Genomic DNA, 17,048 nt, shown 5'->3' on the forward strand with positions numbered 1-17,048 from the left:
GAGCATAATGGCTCTGGACACCGTGATATGGGGATTTTTGGTTGGTCCCTGGAAGCGCGCATGGGTAACCTAGTGGTAAGGTGACCGTTTGATACGGCACAGATGTTATGTGTCACAAATAGCGGACCTCAATATGTATCCGCAAACTGCGAATCAGTTCAGTAATAGCTCAGTTTGTTGTATTGCGTAGTGTTCCTTCTTACTCCCTTTTATTATTTGCTGTAAATTTATTTCTGAAGGAGTCACATCAGAAGTGATGAAGAGGATGGAAACTTCGACACGTCTCTGCAAGGAATGGTAGGATGTGTCTCACACACAGTTTAGGTATTGAGATCAGTACTGTGGACGATGAAGAAGATTTTGACGTAGCTGAAAAAACAGTAAGTGTCTCGAAACCGGCTAGTTGTTGTTGTAGGTCAAGATGTTGATCCCCTCGTGCTACTTGTAGTTCTTACTCCAGACCACAAACACATTGTAATGATGATGGTAGCGAAGTCATCATCAGAAAGATTACATTATTCATAACTCCTCACTTACTCAAGACTGCAAGGAAACAATTTATTTCTTCATGCAGTAAATGGCTGCGACAGCACTTCAGCCTTGCCGGTTTCTCAACTGTTCAGTCTATCCCCGTGACTTCATAATATTCCACGAAAATTCAGTGACCCAGCCGCGTCTCCTAAGGCCATTGCAAAAACAGGAGAAAAATTCATCCTCTCTCTCTACACAAATACAGGAAAGAGTCGTGGCGATGAAACCTTAAATGATAGCAGATTTCAGTGTTTTAACGTACTTGTGAGTCAGGCAAGTGATGCTGTCATATTTGTCCTTGGCACCCACTACTCACATAGCAAGCTTCTAACACTACCGATCACACTCGGGTCTACAAGTTACTCTCGTGTAAAAGTCCAGCTATTGTTAGGGAACAGCTTGGAACCCAGAAACTGGGGTTGTAGAGAATCAAACTCATCTTTCACTCCAGTTGCCTGCATACGTCCACCAGCCCCAAACAAGGTATTACTACTGATTTCATGCAACTGTTCTCTAACTTGTGTATAACAATCCAAGTGTGCGAAGGCTGACTTACACCGCACAATGTGTTAAAGGTGTCGAGTGACTTGCACGTATTTGTTAAGGTTAAAGGATTTTTTTCTGAAGTAATTACATACAAATCTTGTTGGTTCAACATATACTGTGGTATACTAGTTGTGCGGACGTAGTATTTATGTCAATTGTACATTTATGGTAAATACAAAAATTTTCGATTAATTCAACAAAAGTTCGGAATTCCCGTTCTGATTTCTCATATGAGTTGTATAGGTGTTGTATTTATGAAGATTATATATTTATATTTTTGATTAATTGTAAAACAATTCCTAATTCTCATGACACATGATTTTCACTCCCATACAAACATTAGGGTACGTAACACTGTACACGAAACTAGATTGCAGATTTGTTCTGCATCAGCGTCAGCTTTAAACGGTAATTCAGACTTTTTATTTACCTTCATATTTTAGTTCTAATCATAGATTTTAGTGTCAGGAAGTCTTTTCTAAAAGTATTTGTATAGAGTTTAGTCATGTATGCATGTGAAATATGGACGATAAGTACTTTAGACAAGAAGAGAATAGATGCTTTCGAAATGTGGTGTTACAGATGAATGCTGAAGATTAGAGGGGTAGATCACGTAACTATTGATGAGGCACTGACTAGAATCGGGGAGAAGAGGACTTTGTGGCGCAACTTGAGTAGAAGAAAGGATCAGTTAGTAGGACACGTGCTGCGGCGCCAAGGGATCACCAGTTTAGTGATGGAGAGAAGCGTGCAGGAAAAAATTCGTAAAGGGAGACCAAGAGATGAATACGCTAAGCAGACTCAGAAGGATGTAGGTTGCAGTAGTTACTCGGAGATGAAGAAGCTTGCACAAGATAGAGTAGTATGGAGAGCTGCATCAAACCAGTCCCTGTACTGAAGACCACAACAACAATACATCTTCCCATATGTACAAAAGGCTGTTAGTTCTGGAGAAACAGAAGAAAATTTTAACTGAATTACTATCGAAGTTAAATATTATCCTACATCAATGGGCTAATGGTCTTTCGATCTTCCAGATACAATGTCTCTAAAATTGGTTATCTTGCTTAAAACATGCATATCGCCTGCTTTGAGCAAATATTCACTAGAGCTGTTTTTTGCCATAATAGATGTCTTCGAAAAATGAAGCATTTTTGTAAAAACTTTATAATTTAATTAACATTTAAACACGCACTTGTATTTTCCTCCTTTTTTATTAGCCTGTAATACTGATTTGTTTCATACTTGTTTATCAGATTTGTTTCATACTTGTTTATCAGATGTCACCAATGCCCGCAACTTCCTTTTTTAGTAAAACAGACCTTGTGTCTGAATATTAAGTTCTTGTGTTCAGAGAGTTAGTACCAGATTATTTGCACTAGAAGATGCCGAAAATTTTGGTAACCATTTGGTCAGGACCAAGCTAGTCATTTCATGATTACTAGTAACCAATTGTAGCACAGCATCGCTTGCTTTCCGCTTTATATTGTGATCACAGGTAAGTGCCACTTGTCCGCTAACTTAATGGTTAAAGATTGACTGGGCACAGAACAATAGAGAATACCAACAAATTATTTCTGTTGTGTTTAAACATTCGTCATAGTCAGATGTATTTTCTCTTCTCTGTCTCTCATATATATATGACGAACGCCAGACGAAAGCGAGGAGGTGACTTAAAAATAAATAAATATATAAATATATATTATTTATTTATTTTTAAGTCGTCTGTATGTGCACGCTAATTTCAGGAGCTACTAAAGGTATTTTGACCTGGTTTTCACTAATAAAACCACTGATTCGTAAGGAAAGTTTTTGCATGCAATTTGTAAACATTTCGTACAAATTATCAGAATTACTACGAATTAAATTTAAGATGTGAAAGTGACGCCTCTGCCACTTAGCGAACAGCTGCCATAACTCGAGAGAGTATCAATGCCTTGAGACAGCAGAAGGCGTGAACAAATTCCTGTCTTGTGTGATGCTCTCTTTGTACAGTAATTAGACACCGAAAGTTTATAGGATCGAATCCCCACTTTGTCACTTTATTTTCACTCGGCCTTTTAATCTAGCATTCACCTCTCGATTAAGTGAGATTTCACCAGAAACGAAACGTGGATCCAGTTCTAGGATACACTGTAGCTTCCCTTGCCCCGACTAGATAACTGGTTAGGGATATGCAAATCGCGTAACAGACATCCAGTTGATTACAATCACTTCAGAACAGCTCCACAGAGATAAAACATTCAAGTCCAGAACATGTGGTTTTCAATTATTTGTGCATAGAGTGATACGCAGCTTGTGATGCAGCTTTAATTCATTTATTTAAAGAAAGTTTTGCAGCAGCCCAGCAGATGACTCGACTTTCAGCTTTCCTTGAGTCATACTTAGATGCGAGAACGATTCTCTGCGTGGTGGCGTAAAAGATATAATTTGTTTGAACACTTTTACGCTATAAAGCAGTCCTCACTGGTGAGAAACAGATGAAGGTCTTTTAAAGATCATAAAGACATGAGAACGATATTCTTGAACGACATTGACAAATATGTTGTGGATGAATACACTAGATTTGTAAATACTTCTACAGATGGTTTCAGGATGCATTTCGGAATATGATGACAGTTTGAGACTGTCAGTTTCTGCTTCCCTCAGATTCGCACTATTGGATCACTTCTAATTCTTGTAACAACGTGCACTGAGTAGCTCAACTCTGAAGTATCGTAATAATATGATCAATAACGAAAAGATATCCAGGTTACCGTAAGCCTGTGATGTGAGACTTAGAGTTTGAAATAATCAAATATTTTTAACCAATGGTTTCCTTGTAATCGTTTGAGAACATCTGCATAGCGACGAAACATGCGAATCCAGAATATGTGGTATTTTACTTTTATGCTTCAAGTAAAATGTTTTCCGAAAAATTACTTCAGAAACTTTGCTTTGTTTGCATATAATACGTTCTTTCATAAGCGCAGCATATGACAACTTTCAGCTTTCTGCTTTTCTTGAATCAAATCTAGTTGTGGACACAATTCTTGGCGTGGCAACGCGAATAAGTCTGCCATAAAGAGATCACGATAAAGAATTGCGGCAGTGAGTCAACAATGTGTCACTGTTCAAAAAATGTTCAAATGTGTGTGAAATCTTATGGGACTTAACTGCTAAGGTCATCAGGCCCTAAGCTTACACACTATTTAACCTAAACTATCCTAAGGACAAACACACACACCCATGCCCGAGGGAGGGCTCGAACCTCCGCCGGGACCAGCCGCACAGTGTGTCACTGTTCCTACGAAGCTTACCGAGAGGACTGTTGTAACATGAACTACTCATGTAGATCATGTGCGTTTCTTTCTTATTTTTCTTTTTCTTACCACCGCTATCAGCCTCTGATACATACTGAATCAGCCACACACACACACACACACACACACACACACACACACACACAATCATGATTCGCATATAATAGTCAGGTTGGATATTTATCGTGTCAGAATTTTACACAAAAGAAGAGCAAAAACTGGACACTTCAAGTGCATTTGGTGTGGCTCTCAAAAGGTCTTGCATGTTGCAGGTGGTTGGTGATGAGGAACACTGAAGGAAATGGCTGTTAGTCTGCTCAACGCCACACTGGCAAAGAACTGAGTCCACAGAGAAACCCCAAGTCCGCAGATTGGTCTTGCATCTCGTTCTGTCTGATCGTAATCTATAGAGAATCTCCATGTTGAACACTTCTCCGAATGCCCAGGGAGAAGTTCTTCCTTTGGAGCCATCCATCCTCCCGAATACCGTCATGTTACTTACATCACAATGTGCTCCCATACTACAGTGAGATGTTACTCCGAACGCCAGTTCTCCATTCAATACATAATATTCATGCCTCCAGATAACTTTCCTGGCATGTGCTGCTGACATTACGTAATTTATATGACAGTGATGATATTCACTTTCTTGACCTCTGAATTATTTTACTCGTGGCCCTCAAACAAAATAAGCTACGCCAGTGAAGTCGTCTGGTGCTATATACTTAAGGCTACCCGCGTGGAACCGAGCCCGGTTGCTAGTATTTACTCAGTATACTTACACGTATATTCATTATCCGTCCGCTGCGTCTGTTTATTCATTATCAGTCCATAACCCTTTTATATTAAACATCAGTCAGATATGTTTTAGGAATTAGTCTTATTTAAATGTACTTTTGTAATAAGTGTCGATCAAATGTGCACCTATAATCAATCACTTGTCAGATGCGTGTAAATAACAGTCTTAATCGGTTACAATTGCAATCACACATACATTTCGTATATTTCTAACCAGCACGCAAAACTCTTTCTTGGTTCTCTTGACTATTAACTCTTCTATTATCACTATGTTACGAAATTCACCTTTGCATTCTAAACTTGACAGTTTGCAATGTACTAGAATATACGTTAAGTATTACATGTGAAAGGAGATCGACATAAATTATGTTGTAATCCTTCTCCCTTTACTTGTGTTTTGGTATGTCATGGTATGGTTTCGTAGCTGACGGGGGTCATCGTCCAATGCTCATGAAGAAAATACCTTTACACAGTGATGGGCATGATTTCGAGCTTGTTTCCTTAATGTCTGTAAGTTACTGATAACCAGTGGGCAAGGAACATATATGGCAAATCAGTCTATATTTTATGCTGTCCCAAATTACTGTGGAAACAGCATGTACCCTTTCTGTTCATCCTTAAATAGGTGGGTGAATATGCAAGTCTTTATCTTACATATCGGGAAAGAGCTTAAGTGGGCAGTGTAACACGGAAGGAAGAATTTTTTTCCTGTTGTAACTACATTTTGTTTTTATCGCTTGGTGATTAATGGTGCTTCTTAATGTCTCCCCCACTTATTCTCACTCACGCAAGCGAAACTCGGTTCTTACGTGTCGTGCAGTAAGCGTTAATTGCCTGGACTACACGCATGATGCTTAACTTGACCAACTTCGTGCTGCGCGAATATCCTTAGACAACCTGGTAACAGGGAAATGTCGTATCCTCCGGAGCCCTTCGTATCCTACATAACAAATTTATCGCTGCCTCTCTCCAAGTTTTGCAAGTCCATGTTTTGCAAAGAAATATTTGTTGTATATTTAAACAAAATCACATAGTTAGAGAAGATAAGAATTTTTCATTCTGAAAAATTTGATACTTTTTAAAAGTGACATACAATTAAAGATGCATAAAGAAAAAGTAGTTGGAAAAGGGATATTTACATACCCTCAATTGAATGATTCTGCAGCTACACAGAAAGATACATTTGGGTAACAATCCACTGACGTTCCGAGATGACCATAAAATTAAAATCTACTCATTTACTACCGAATCCTTGTAACATACAAAGGTACTGCAGGATCGTCTATTATGCGCCAATTGTAGCCCATCAACATAAATATTACAGACCTTCTAAAATTGAGGGGGAAATCAATTCGTTAGAATCTAATAATTCCATATTAACATAAGGACATTACAATAAAAACAGAATGAAGGACTTCCACAACGCCGTAATTAAAACAATAGGAATTATTTTGCACAGATTTTAGCCCCCTTGAAAAAATATTGTACAACCTTAACATATGCACAGTGAGGAAAAACACATATGAATAGTTTTGTAATGAAGAAGCGTTCTGCAACCAGAACTTACTCAAGTGTTTGTAATACATATAATTCATAATGTGTGTGAACTGCTACCGCAATAAGTATTGGCACCCAACAACACTCGTTTACCTGTGACCATTTCTCTAAGAACCTCAACTACGGCGCTGTCTTCATCTTTTCTTCAATCTTCTTCTTTCAACCATTTATAGATCATTACTATACGATCTGAACACTGAAATGTTTAAAACAATGTAAACAATAAAACTAGCATAACAGTTCTAAATATAAAGCTCTGTATGTGAATATCACGCATAATTTTGTGTGACAGAAGTGTCTATATTGCTAGTGAATTTACAGGAGGACGAAGTGTGCTACAGTGTTTCTCATAGTTACATCAAGAACTAATGTGGCAGAGCATATTAGGACACGAAAACCGTTTTCTTAAGACGCCATATGCTATGGTACATGGACTCTGAAATACTGCCAATTTTATTTCTTGTCGTATCTCTCCTCTCTGTTTGCAGGTAAGTCTTCCTAGCGTATTCAGCGGACGCCGTGGATGTTTCCATCATCTCCACAGGCCCGGAGGGACCAAGCTTCGCCACACCTCTTTAATTGTCTGCAGGCTGAGTGCTACCACTGCGTAAAATTGCCGATCAGTGACAGAAATGTTGAAAAAAGTCAACAACAGTTCCGCAGAACGTCTGATTCAGACAAAGTAATTAGAATCGTTTCAGATACATTTTATTGGACAATTTTTCTTTGCAAAAATATGTCAGAAGGATAGATCTTCTGCGCTACGATTACTTTTTGTTGACTTGGATTCATAGTCCCGCAGTATTTTAGAACTGACGTAGACTGTTGTTAAATGTGTTTATTCATAGTCGTAAGATCTCCATATTATGCCATTCCCAAGTTACAGTTCACAATGAACCGCCTCAATGCATAGCATTTCCTTTTAATTGGACATTGTCCTCATGTAAAACAGGTTATGCATGAGACATGTAAACACAGTTGAGACAAGGACAGTGCCCACTTATAAGGAACTACTATGCACTGACGCAGCTCACAGTCAGCTGTCACTTAAGAACTGTGTAAAGCAAAGCTATGACCAGGCCAAACATTGGTGTCTTACGTTTGGCACGTGACTTGAATGTCATCACATGTTGTACCTGACACGGTCGTGACAGTCGAAAGTTGTATGGCAACGCACACGATCTCAGTGCACTTTCTCACAATCAAGTCGAGGGACCCAAACGCACGAAACGCAACATCTCCAGGTTCCAATCACTGAGGTTTCCACATACAACTACCTCACGACACGCAAGTTGCAGTCGTCTCCAGCTGAAAATTACGATAAGAATAAAACCAATGCGGCCAAAGCGTTGTGGGTAAAATTAATTGACACGATTTGCCATCGACTATCGTGAATCGTAGTGGCGGATAGATGGGGGAAAAGCTAGCAGATCACTCGCATAGTCCGCTGCTGATCACCAAGCGATAAGCGTCCATTTCATTCTGAATCACAGCCTAGCTGCCAGGCACAGAAGGCAACGTACCAAGCACGTACCTCTGCCCACCGCCCTCCACAGGGAACAGGAAAGGCACACCAACACTGAAAATGCAAACCATGGAGTAAGGTTTGGAGTGATTAGACTCGGTGCGCGTAGAAACAAGCCAGTGGCAGGAACGAGAACGTCGCAGGCGTCATGGAGCGTTGCTTATCGCTTGCCAAAGGGCAGCGTGGAGTGTGGAGGTGAAGCGTCTGCCTGGTGGGCGAATGTTTACGCGGGGTGAAATGGTACTGCTGATAAACCTACCGTCGTTTCTCAGTAGTCAAGAGAATGGTAACAAAGTGGCCAATCAGGTGCATCCGGTTTCTCCCGTAGGACAGGTGATCATTAGCAAATAAATAAAACACACTGTCGCCCACGATTCATGTTAGAATGGTTTGCGTATTAGTTCAGAGACATGAAAGTATTTGTACGGATGGTTGATGCCCATATTTACAAAGGCATGAAGACAGCACTAGCGAATCACCATGTTTTATGGGAGGCGATTGAGCAATCATGGATCTGGATTACTGTTAAAAAACTTTCGGTGTCCGGTGGAGCTCTTGCACGATGCACAGCTATCACTTCAGCAAAACGGGATACTGCACGCAGCTGAGTGGTCCATTAATGTGGAGCTGGAACCGGGAGAAGAAACATTCTGCCGGCAATGAAGTTATTACAAACGAAAGGAGAATGTCTGGTAGAAAATGAATCAGCATGACTTGAGATGTTTCATTGCAAAAGTAAAAGCCTCGTGATAAATGCCTGGGCCACCATTGCACGTGCCCAAATTTTGAGGATGCCGGCTGCAACAAGGTGTGTCCACCTCATAGTAGCTTTCTTTATTTCTGTTTGGAGGTTTCAAACCTCCTCTGTCACTGTCACAAGACACTAAAGTTCCTTGTGTCATACGCTGACTCATTTATGATGACATTACCATTCTACGTGTACAATTTTTAAATCACAAGATTTAAGTGCAGTACCTCTCGTAAGAGGAAGACCTCCACACATGTGTTAGTGCAGCCCTGCAATGGTTAGAAGCTTAGTAACGAGAATAGGGGACTCGGGGACGAAATGACGAGCTGTCAAAACACTTCTTTCGAAGCTTAGTTCATCAGCAGTAGTAGAAAACACCATCAAATCACGTGATTTTGATCTATTATCCTAGTCCAAACATGAATGCACAGATAGAATTCCTAAGAAGGATATACAGGGTATAAGGGTATAAGTATAAATATTTTTATATCTAGTACGTTAGTACGCATGCAAAACAATGTGTTGGTTGTTTTTTCTCGGAGTGTAACAGTCTTCCGAAAGATATGTCACATGAGTTACTACTTAATGTTTTCCGTACGGTCATCACTGCGCCACTGAGTGGACTACAACAAGTTTCAGTGTAGGCTAACCGTTTTGCATACACTCGTCCACACTTTAACTTCTGACCTGCTGCCCAGAGGAAAATAAGAATTAATGACTTGCTTTTGCTACATGTATTTTGGAGGTACTAACCAACCTAAAAACGTACTACTCCTAAAATTCTTAACCATTCATAGTTAATACTGTTGTTCAGTACACTATCCTCAGTCACAGATCAGTATATCTGCGCTCATGCCTGTTAGAGCCTGCATTTGTTCACCCGCAGGGAAAACACAAAGTTGTATGTAGCACACAGGAAAACAGCTTTGCAAGCCACGTATAAGCTAAACAATCAGTTAATACATAATAGTGGTTCGTTGGTAGGCCTAACTCGGAATAAAATATTATGTATTTTGAGGTAGGAGAGTACAGAGGGTACATAGAATGTCCACCGACGTGCCTCGAGCAACGTGGAAGTTGGAGCACTGCCAGGTGATGAATTCCAGGTCTCCCTACTGCTGGTAACTGTAGCGTCATGTGACCTCAACATATATGGAAGTCACGTTCACACTCATTCTGTCTCGTATCTGTTTCATAGTTGGACACTGTCGCATTGCGTCTTTTCTTCTGTTGTATGGAGGAAGATCTGTGTCTTGGAGCTGCTTTCAGTGAGATAGCATCTATTCGCCTTAGTTTGACGTGACTGTCTAGGGAAATTTTCTCCAGAGGAATTTACGAACATACTTCTCTCTGTGAAAGCGTACGAACTGTGAATATCATATGATGCGATAAATCTCGCTGTGGTAAGTAAAATAACATGTCTCTTTTCAACTCGAAATACTCTAGAAATTCTCTGCATCAATTATTAAGATCTAGGGTAAGCAACGAGTCAATAAAGGATTTGTGGATTAACAAAAATTATTTTATTTTTGGCTGAAAAAATCACATGTATTTCTAGAGCAGTGCCCTCTATTAATAGCAAAATTTCTAAGCACCCAAAGGTTCCACAGTAATAGTGATTTATAAAGTTGAGAAGTAACTTCCAAAATATTTCTTTGCAGAACACCGGCTTGCTAAGCTGTGGGAAACGGATAGAGGCACCGATAAATTTGATATGTAGGATACGAAGTGCTTCGTAGGACATGTAACTTAAAAATCACAGCTATAGCAAATTAAAGGATTTCGTAATGATTACTCACCCAGTACTTTACGTAAAAATTTCTTGAAAACTTAATGAAAATGTTTCTAAGCCCCACACCACCTATCACCCACCATGATAGCTTTAACGTCAACTAGTGGGTGGTAGGGAACAAGCTGACTACCTGTTCTAGAGCAATCACGATTTACGTTTTAAGTCGAGAAATCTCGTTGCTAGAAAATTGATAAACTGTCGCTCTTTTTGTTTTAAATTTTCCCCCTGTATATTCTGTGTCAACATATGAAACAGAAGTACTACATAAGAGGTACTAAAACTAAAAAATAGCGCCGCTATTAAATTTATATTGGTACTACCTATTGAAGCAACTAATAGAATGAGACTTCAGACATAATAAATAAATGTGTTTCATGAGATAGAGACATCGGTAAGGTTTTCCTCTTTTAATACACCTAGTTTATGATATCCTCCCAAATGAATTTAGAAGCTTTCCGATATGGAAAAGTTGTGTTCCCATCGGCATTCCATGAAGTGAAATGTCTTGTGGTTAGGGCCTCCCGTCGGGTAGACCGGTCGCCTGGTGCAAGTCTTTTGAGTTGACGCCACTTCGGTGACTTGCGTATCGATGGATATGATATGATGATGACGACAACACTACAGCCAGTCCCTGAGGGGAAAAAATCTCCGACCCATCCGGGAATCGAACCCGGGCCTTTTTACACAGCATTCGGCCGCGCTGACCTCTCAGCTATCCAGGCGGACATCGGCGTTCCATCATTCCTGCTTTTCGCAGGCATGTCGTTATCGAATGTGCTGTTGACACTGCTCGTCACACGAACACACTCCACGCTTCAATGATCTGTAAGGCATGTTCAGATAAACTAAACTGTACTGCACTGTTCATGAAGGCGGGCACTAAACTTTACTACAGTAAAGGTAGAGACCTATCATCTCAAAGATGCGTTTTGGACTCCATCTACTTTTGTAGTGTCTCCCATAAATAGATCAAATGCTTTTCCAGTTCACTTTATATTCTTTCTACTTGTTTATTCCTTTATACCAAGAGAAGAACAACTATAAAACGAATTCTTATTACAGCACGTGAAAGGTCCCTGTCATGTGACACTGACTCAGTAAGAGTTTAAAATTAGATTGGATGTGATATTTTAGCTTTCGTATCTATTTCAAAGCAAGTCACATGAACATCGGCGAGCGGAGAGAGAGAGAGCTTTCGATGTACCGTAGTGACTCATTTCTCACGCGCAGCCTGGTGGCAGAAGATGGCTCTTTAGCTGCTGTTCACTATGGCAAATGACTGTCGAACTGAGCGCAATCCACGACCTCTGATCAAGTGAGATAACGTAGGCTCTGATACAAAGGACTTAGGGAGGAAGCGGTGAACAAAGGGCCACTACAAAGACTCGTGGAGACTCCCCTGAAGACTTATGTTGCCTGTGACAGATCCTGCCGCCGCTTTTGTTAGAGTACCTGTGGTGACACATTGCTAATGCGAGAGAGTGGCAGTTAACTTCATGACTTTTGCCATTACATATCCACTCCCATTTTAAGTATGGGAACCAATTCCATAAATTACTTCATGATATTTATAACTAATATATTTTCTGAAGTGAGGTATATTCAGCACACTCGTGGTTCCCTGCCAACTAGGCAGCTTTAATATTACCTTGATCACCCAATTTTCCGTAAATTAACAGGTCAAGGCGTCGACTGGAGTTTCTGGCCATCTTATTTTGTGTGAGTTCATATGCGGTTTACTATGGTCGTTTATCGGCCGCGTAACAACAAACATTTGGGACGTTTTTGCGTTGAATTGTGTGGTAAACCGTAACTTCCTGGAAAGGAGATCCTTGGTAAACTCGCGATACTGTGCACCACATGGTGGCATTTGAGCCCTGAGCTCTTCATCTTACCAGATAGAGGTGAATAAGGGCAGAATCCGTGCGGCCTTTACGCAATAAGAATACTCTCTCACATGATGTCGGAATGCATGGTTATCAGAGTCAGCATCGAGCAGTGGGAAACCGAGGAATTCGTGGCAAATGTCTGCGTAATGCGTTAAGAGTGAAGCGCCTTCTTAGAGTACTAACTGTACAGTGTGAATCGTGTAATGTCTGCTGTTAATTTTGGTCTTTCGTATAACGTCATTAGAGGACATATTTTTCTGTGTGCGATTAATGCACTCGTACTTTGCTCCTTGTTTGTTTTATTAACCTGCCGTATATTGAAGATGTTTTATGCACTTATTCACCACTATGTCCGCAGTTTTGATTCCGTATTTTTACAACAGACCTTCTATCTAAAGATTAATTTATGAGGTCGGTCAAAAAATCATATAGAAAATGCGTAGAACGGATGACACAAGACCTTAATGACCGCGTGCCCAAGACCAAGTTAGTCTGTTGCACTATTGTTGGTCACACGGCATACCACAGCATTACTTTCCATCAGGCTAACGTGCCGGTACGAAATGCTCTGCAATCTAGATCACAGCTAACTCCCTAGGGCTGCTCGAATCTAGTAAGATGTAGAACAATGGAACACATATTATAGTGGTCTGATCCAGTCAGAAATGTTGTCTGTATGCGCACTTTTGTTTTAACAACAGCAAATTGATTTGTTGCGCTTAATGATCATTATAGTCATATATTTATCAGTCCTTTGCGATTGTATATTTAACATTAGTCACAGATGGTTAAATAACCAATCGTTGTAAGATGTGTTTTTGCAGTCAGTATCACTCAAATGTGCTTCTACATTCAACAAATGTGCGTGAATATCAATGTTAACGACTTGTACTTAGATATTCATGTTGTTTAAATAAGAGTAAATCTGGTGCTGGCTCCTGAGGGAGTCACTTACCCGAATGGGGTTGTGGAGACAGGTTTTACAGTGGACGCTACGGCTGGACGGTGATGACTGCAATGTATGACCCTAGGAAAAATATACCTCACATCTATTAGATGTATGTACACCAAGTGCATTTGAGGAGTGGGCTGGTAGCCCCAAAATCGATCGTGACACAGTAAAACTAAACTTAAAATCAGTTTTGCAATCAGAAGCAATTTTATTCCTAATCTCAACTTACGATACGATGGAAAGTTTTAAATTGAAGTAAATCGGTCATGCATTCATACACACGATTACAGTCTTGTTAGCATGTGAATTGTTAGACTTGTAAATACGTTTAGTACACCATATCCTCACTCTTAAGGGATTATGTCTCTCTTGAAGAGAATGTCACCGCCGAATTTCTGATTAGGGTCAGTTTTTTATTTCAAACCATTACACCTGAAATGTAACAAAGATGTCTATCTTACGGTATTGTACCACTTTCTGCTGTGTTGCAAGAGATCTTTCATTATTTTATTAAAACTAGATACTATAAGCAATCAGTTGTATTCTGTATGATGTAAATTTCCCTACTTTGTTCAAACTGTGTTTCTCGCAATAAAAATTAGCTGTTTTACTCTTTTCATGTAATATATGTGATAATAATTTTATGCATGTTCTGTGTATGAGATGTGGGGAGCGTTTCGTTATCTGTTCCCGAAAAGAGTCATGTTAGTAATATATTTCAGAAGTTATGTCCTTTCACTCAACGGGGGGAGGGGGGGGGGGGCAGCTGTGTTGACAAAGCGTCAAAATGTAGATTCACTGAGATGAAATACCGGTTTCATTTATTGTGTAACCTATTAGGCATCTGATAGTGCTCGTTTTGTAGACAGCATGTTTAGATCGTAAATGTAGTGGTTACTGCTAAAAATAAATATGACTGAATATTTCAGTGTAGATTTTTCCCTCATCTGTAGGACTGCATGGGAGTAAATTTATAACAGCACTATGACTAATGTAAGAGAATCTTGTTGTTTTGACGGCAGTGAATTGATGACAGGGAGATTTAAGGCGCAAGTCCGGTTCACAAGAATGACACTGAAGAAATTCTATCTGTTTTTAAAACAATGAAGAATGGTTGTCATGACAAATCTGATGCGGCCATCGCCTACAGTGCCTTAAAATATTAATCGAAAACAGAAATAAGGAGATTTGGACCAGGAATTACATTTCGCCCGCTTTCGAAGAGGAACTAGTAGTTCTCTCTCATTACATATGTCTGTCATCTACAGTATTTGCAGCCTCTATAATCCACCATTCTTAATTCTAATTGGGCTTCAAACCTGAACTACAAATAAAATCTGAAGAGTTTGAGTAACACCTAAGAATCAAAAGCAGAAGGTCATCCTGTATATATAGTGCAGCATGGAAGCTATAGTACTTCTCCATCTGAAAGTCACTTGAGTGTGTCCCTCCAGTGCGGTCCGTGAGGATAAAAGGGTTGTACGCGGAACTGGGAGACACGTGTAGCGAGTCAAGTACTTGTTCCAGCATCCTCTTAGTTCTCTTTGGCTTACATGATTCTCTTCATGTGAGACTCGACATGTACGAGGCTATTCGTTTATTAAGGTCCAGTCGGTCTTGAAATGGAAACTACAGTAAAAAAATCCCATATTTTGGGTAATGTTTCTAGTATGCCCGTCGATCGTGTCACGTCGTTTTTTAAGTTCTGAGTGCACAATGAGCACATAAAGATTCCTAGAAAATAGCGTCTCCCGCCAAGTATGAGTGCCTGCTGCAGATTCCGCTTGATCTCATGTAGTTCACACAAGGAAACTGTCATGTGTTCTTCTTTCTCGGTCACAAATTGCAGTGACTATGAAGACGCTCCTGCAGCGTTTCCAATGGGAAGTGATTGATCACCGACCTTACAGCCCCGTAGTTTTCATCTCTGGTCACGTGAACTGCTGGCCATGAAGACATTTTAGCTCCGACAACGAGCCACAGACTGGCGTAGAGAACGGGCGGAAAGCACAGGCTTTTACCTTAAATTACGAGGGTATTGGAAACTTAGACAAATGTGTAGGTCGGAGTGGCGACTATGTAAAGTAGTAGCTGCAAGGTTTAACTAACTGTTGCAAATAAAATATTTTTTTTATGTTCACTGTGGTTTCCATTTCACGACCGATCGGACATTAACAAACGAAGAGCGTTCGTACCTTGGAATAAGGCCATATCCGATTCCTAACGAGTTCCAGCTCAACCACACCAGTGTTAATGTTCTTCCTGATAATTTCATATCATTGTGAATCTTCTCTGTAGTGATTAGTTACTGCTTTAACAATTACTTTTTTAACGACAGTTCTGAAATTTCTGTGTAAATGATTACTGTGGTAAGATTTCTTTCGCGAATCCATAACTTATAATATTGTTCTGACGCCACATGTCGCCGTCAGTTTATCTGTTCAGTCATTTCATGGTGAGCTCAAATTCATAATGAGTGCAACTGCCTGAAACTCTGATCAGCTGTATTGAAGTTTTTCATATTCGCTAATGATTTCGGCTGCTGACGAAAATTGGCTCTTCGTTTCACTTGTAATGTGTATGAACTACCCGGCTAGAACACATACAAGCACACACGAAACATAGGTTTGCATTACGTACGTCGCTAATGATCCTGATCTCGAAGGATTTTTTTAGCTTTGAGAGATCGCTGCTGCACAATTTGAAGCATCTTAAAGTCTAAATCAATTTAAGGCACGAAAACGTCGATACTACCATACAAGATGTACGGTTACCAGCCGTCACTAACTTCACTATGAAATATTGTCCTTTTTGGAACAAATGTATCTGAAACATGATGTTTCTGAGTTGGTCTACCTCTAACTGGACTCAAACTTCGCCCATTACCTACCGTAAAAAGAAATACAGTACAGCGTCAGCACTTACTTGCTACACTCTCCTGTCCACTCGCACAGTATTGGTCAAAGTTTTCAGTCACCCATGACAACAACTAAAAAAACTAAATAGACCAACAATATGGTTCAGGTTTTAGTCTCATCAAGTATCCAACATTTCCCCTCAGAAGAGCGGCACAAACTCTTGGGATTCTGGACGTAAGATTTTCTAATGTTTTTCAAGATATCGCAGTCCAACAGGGCAGGAAATCATTCCGTACGTCTTCAACACCAGAGAACTTCACGTTTCTGACATCGCTGTCAATTTCATAGCGTAAGAGTTTAATGGGATTTAAGTTAGGTGACTGACTTAACCAAATCATATCCTTCGGTTCTCCACATTTCTCTTTTGTATTGAAATAACCTCTGCGCAATTTAGAAACAAGTTTTGGATCATTGTTCTCCTGCAGAACAAACCCACAACCAATAAGTCTCTTGCCAGATGGAGCTGCGTTGTTCATCAGTGTTCTTCGAT

The 17,048-nt window shown here is 40.0% G+C and overlaps 1 protein-coding gene across 3 annotated transcripts in view; it reads right to left on the reverse strand.

The window, feature by feature from the left end:
• Window positions 1–17,048, reverse strand: part of LOC124615503 (lachesin-like) — an 878,988-nt gene that overhangs the window by 132,019 nt on the left and 729,921 nt on the right. For 2 of the 3 annotated variants that reach the window (XM_047143457.1, XM_047143456.1), the window contains exon 7: window positions 13,644–13,715. The exons of the other annotated variant lie outside the window; for it this stretch is intronic. In XM_047143457.1, the coding sequence (XP_046999413.1) occupies window positions 13,644–13,715 (72 nt within the window). The remainder of the gene's footprint in view (window positions 1–13,643; window positions 13,716–17,048) is intronic. 3 annotated transcript variants of the gene reach the window in all.

The sequence above is a fragment of the Schistocerca americana genome, chromosome 5, assembly GCF_021461395.2.
Source record: "Schistocerca americana isolate TAMUIC-IGC-003095 chromosome 5, iqSchAmer2.1, whole genome shotgun sequence".
In the NCBI taxonomy this organism is placed as follows: Eukaryota; Metazoa; Arthropoda; class Insecta; order Orthoptera; family Acrididae; genus Schistocerca; species Schistocerca americana.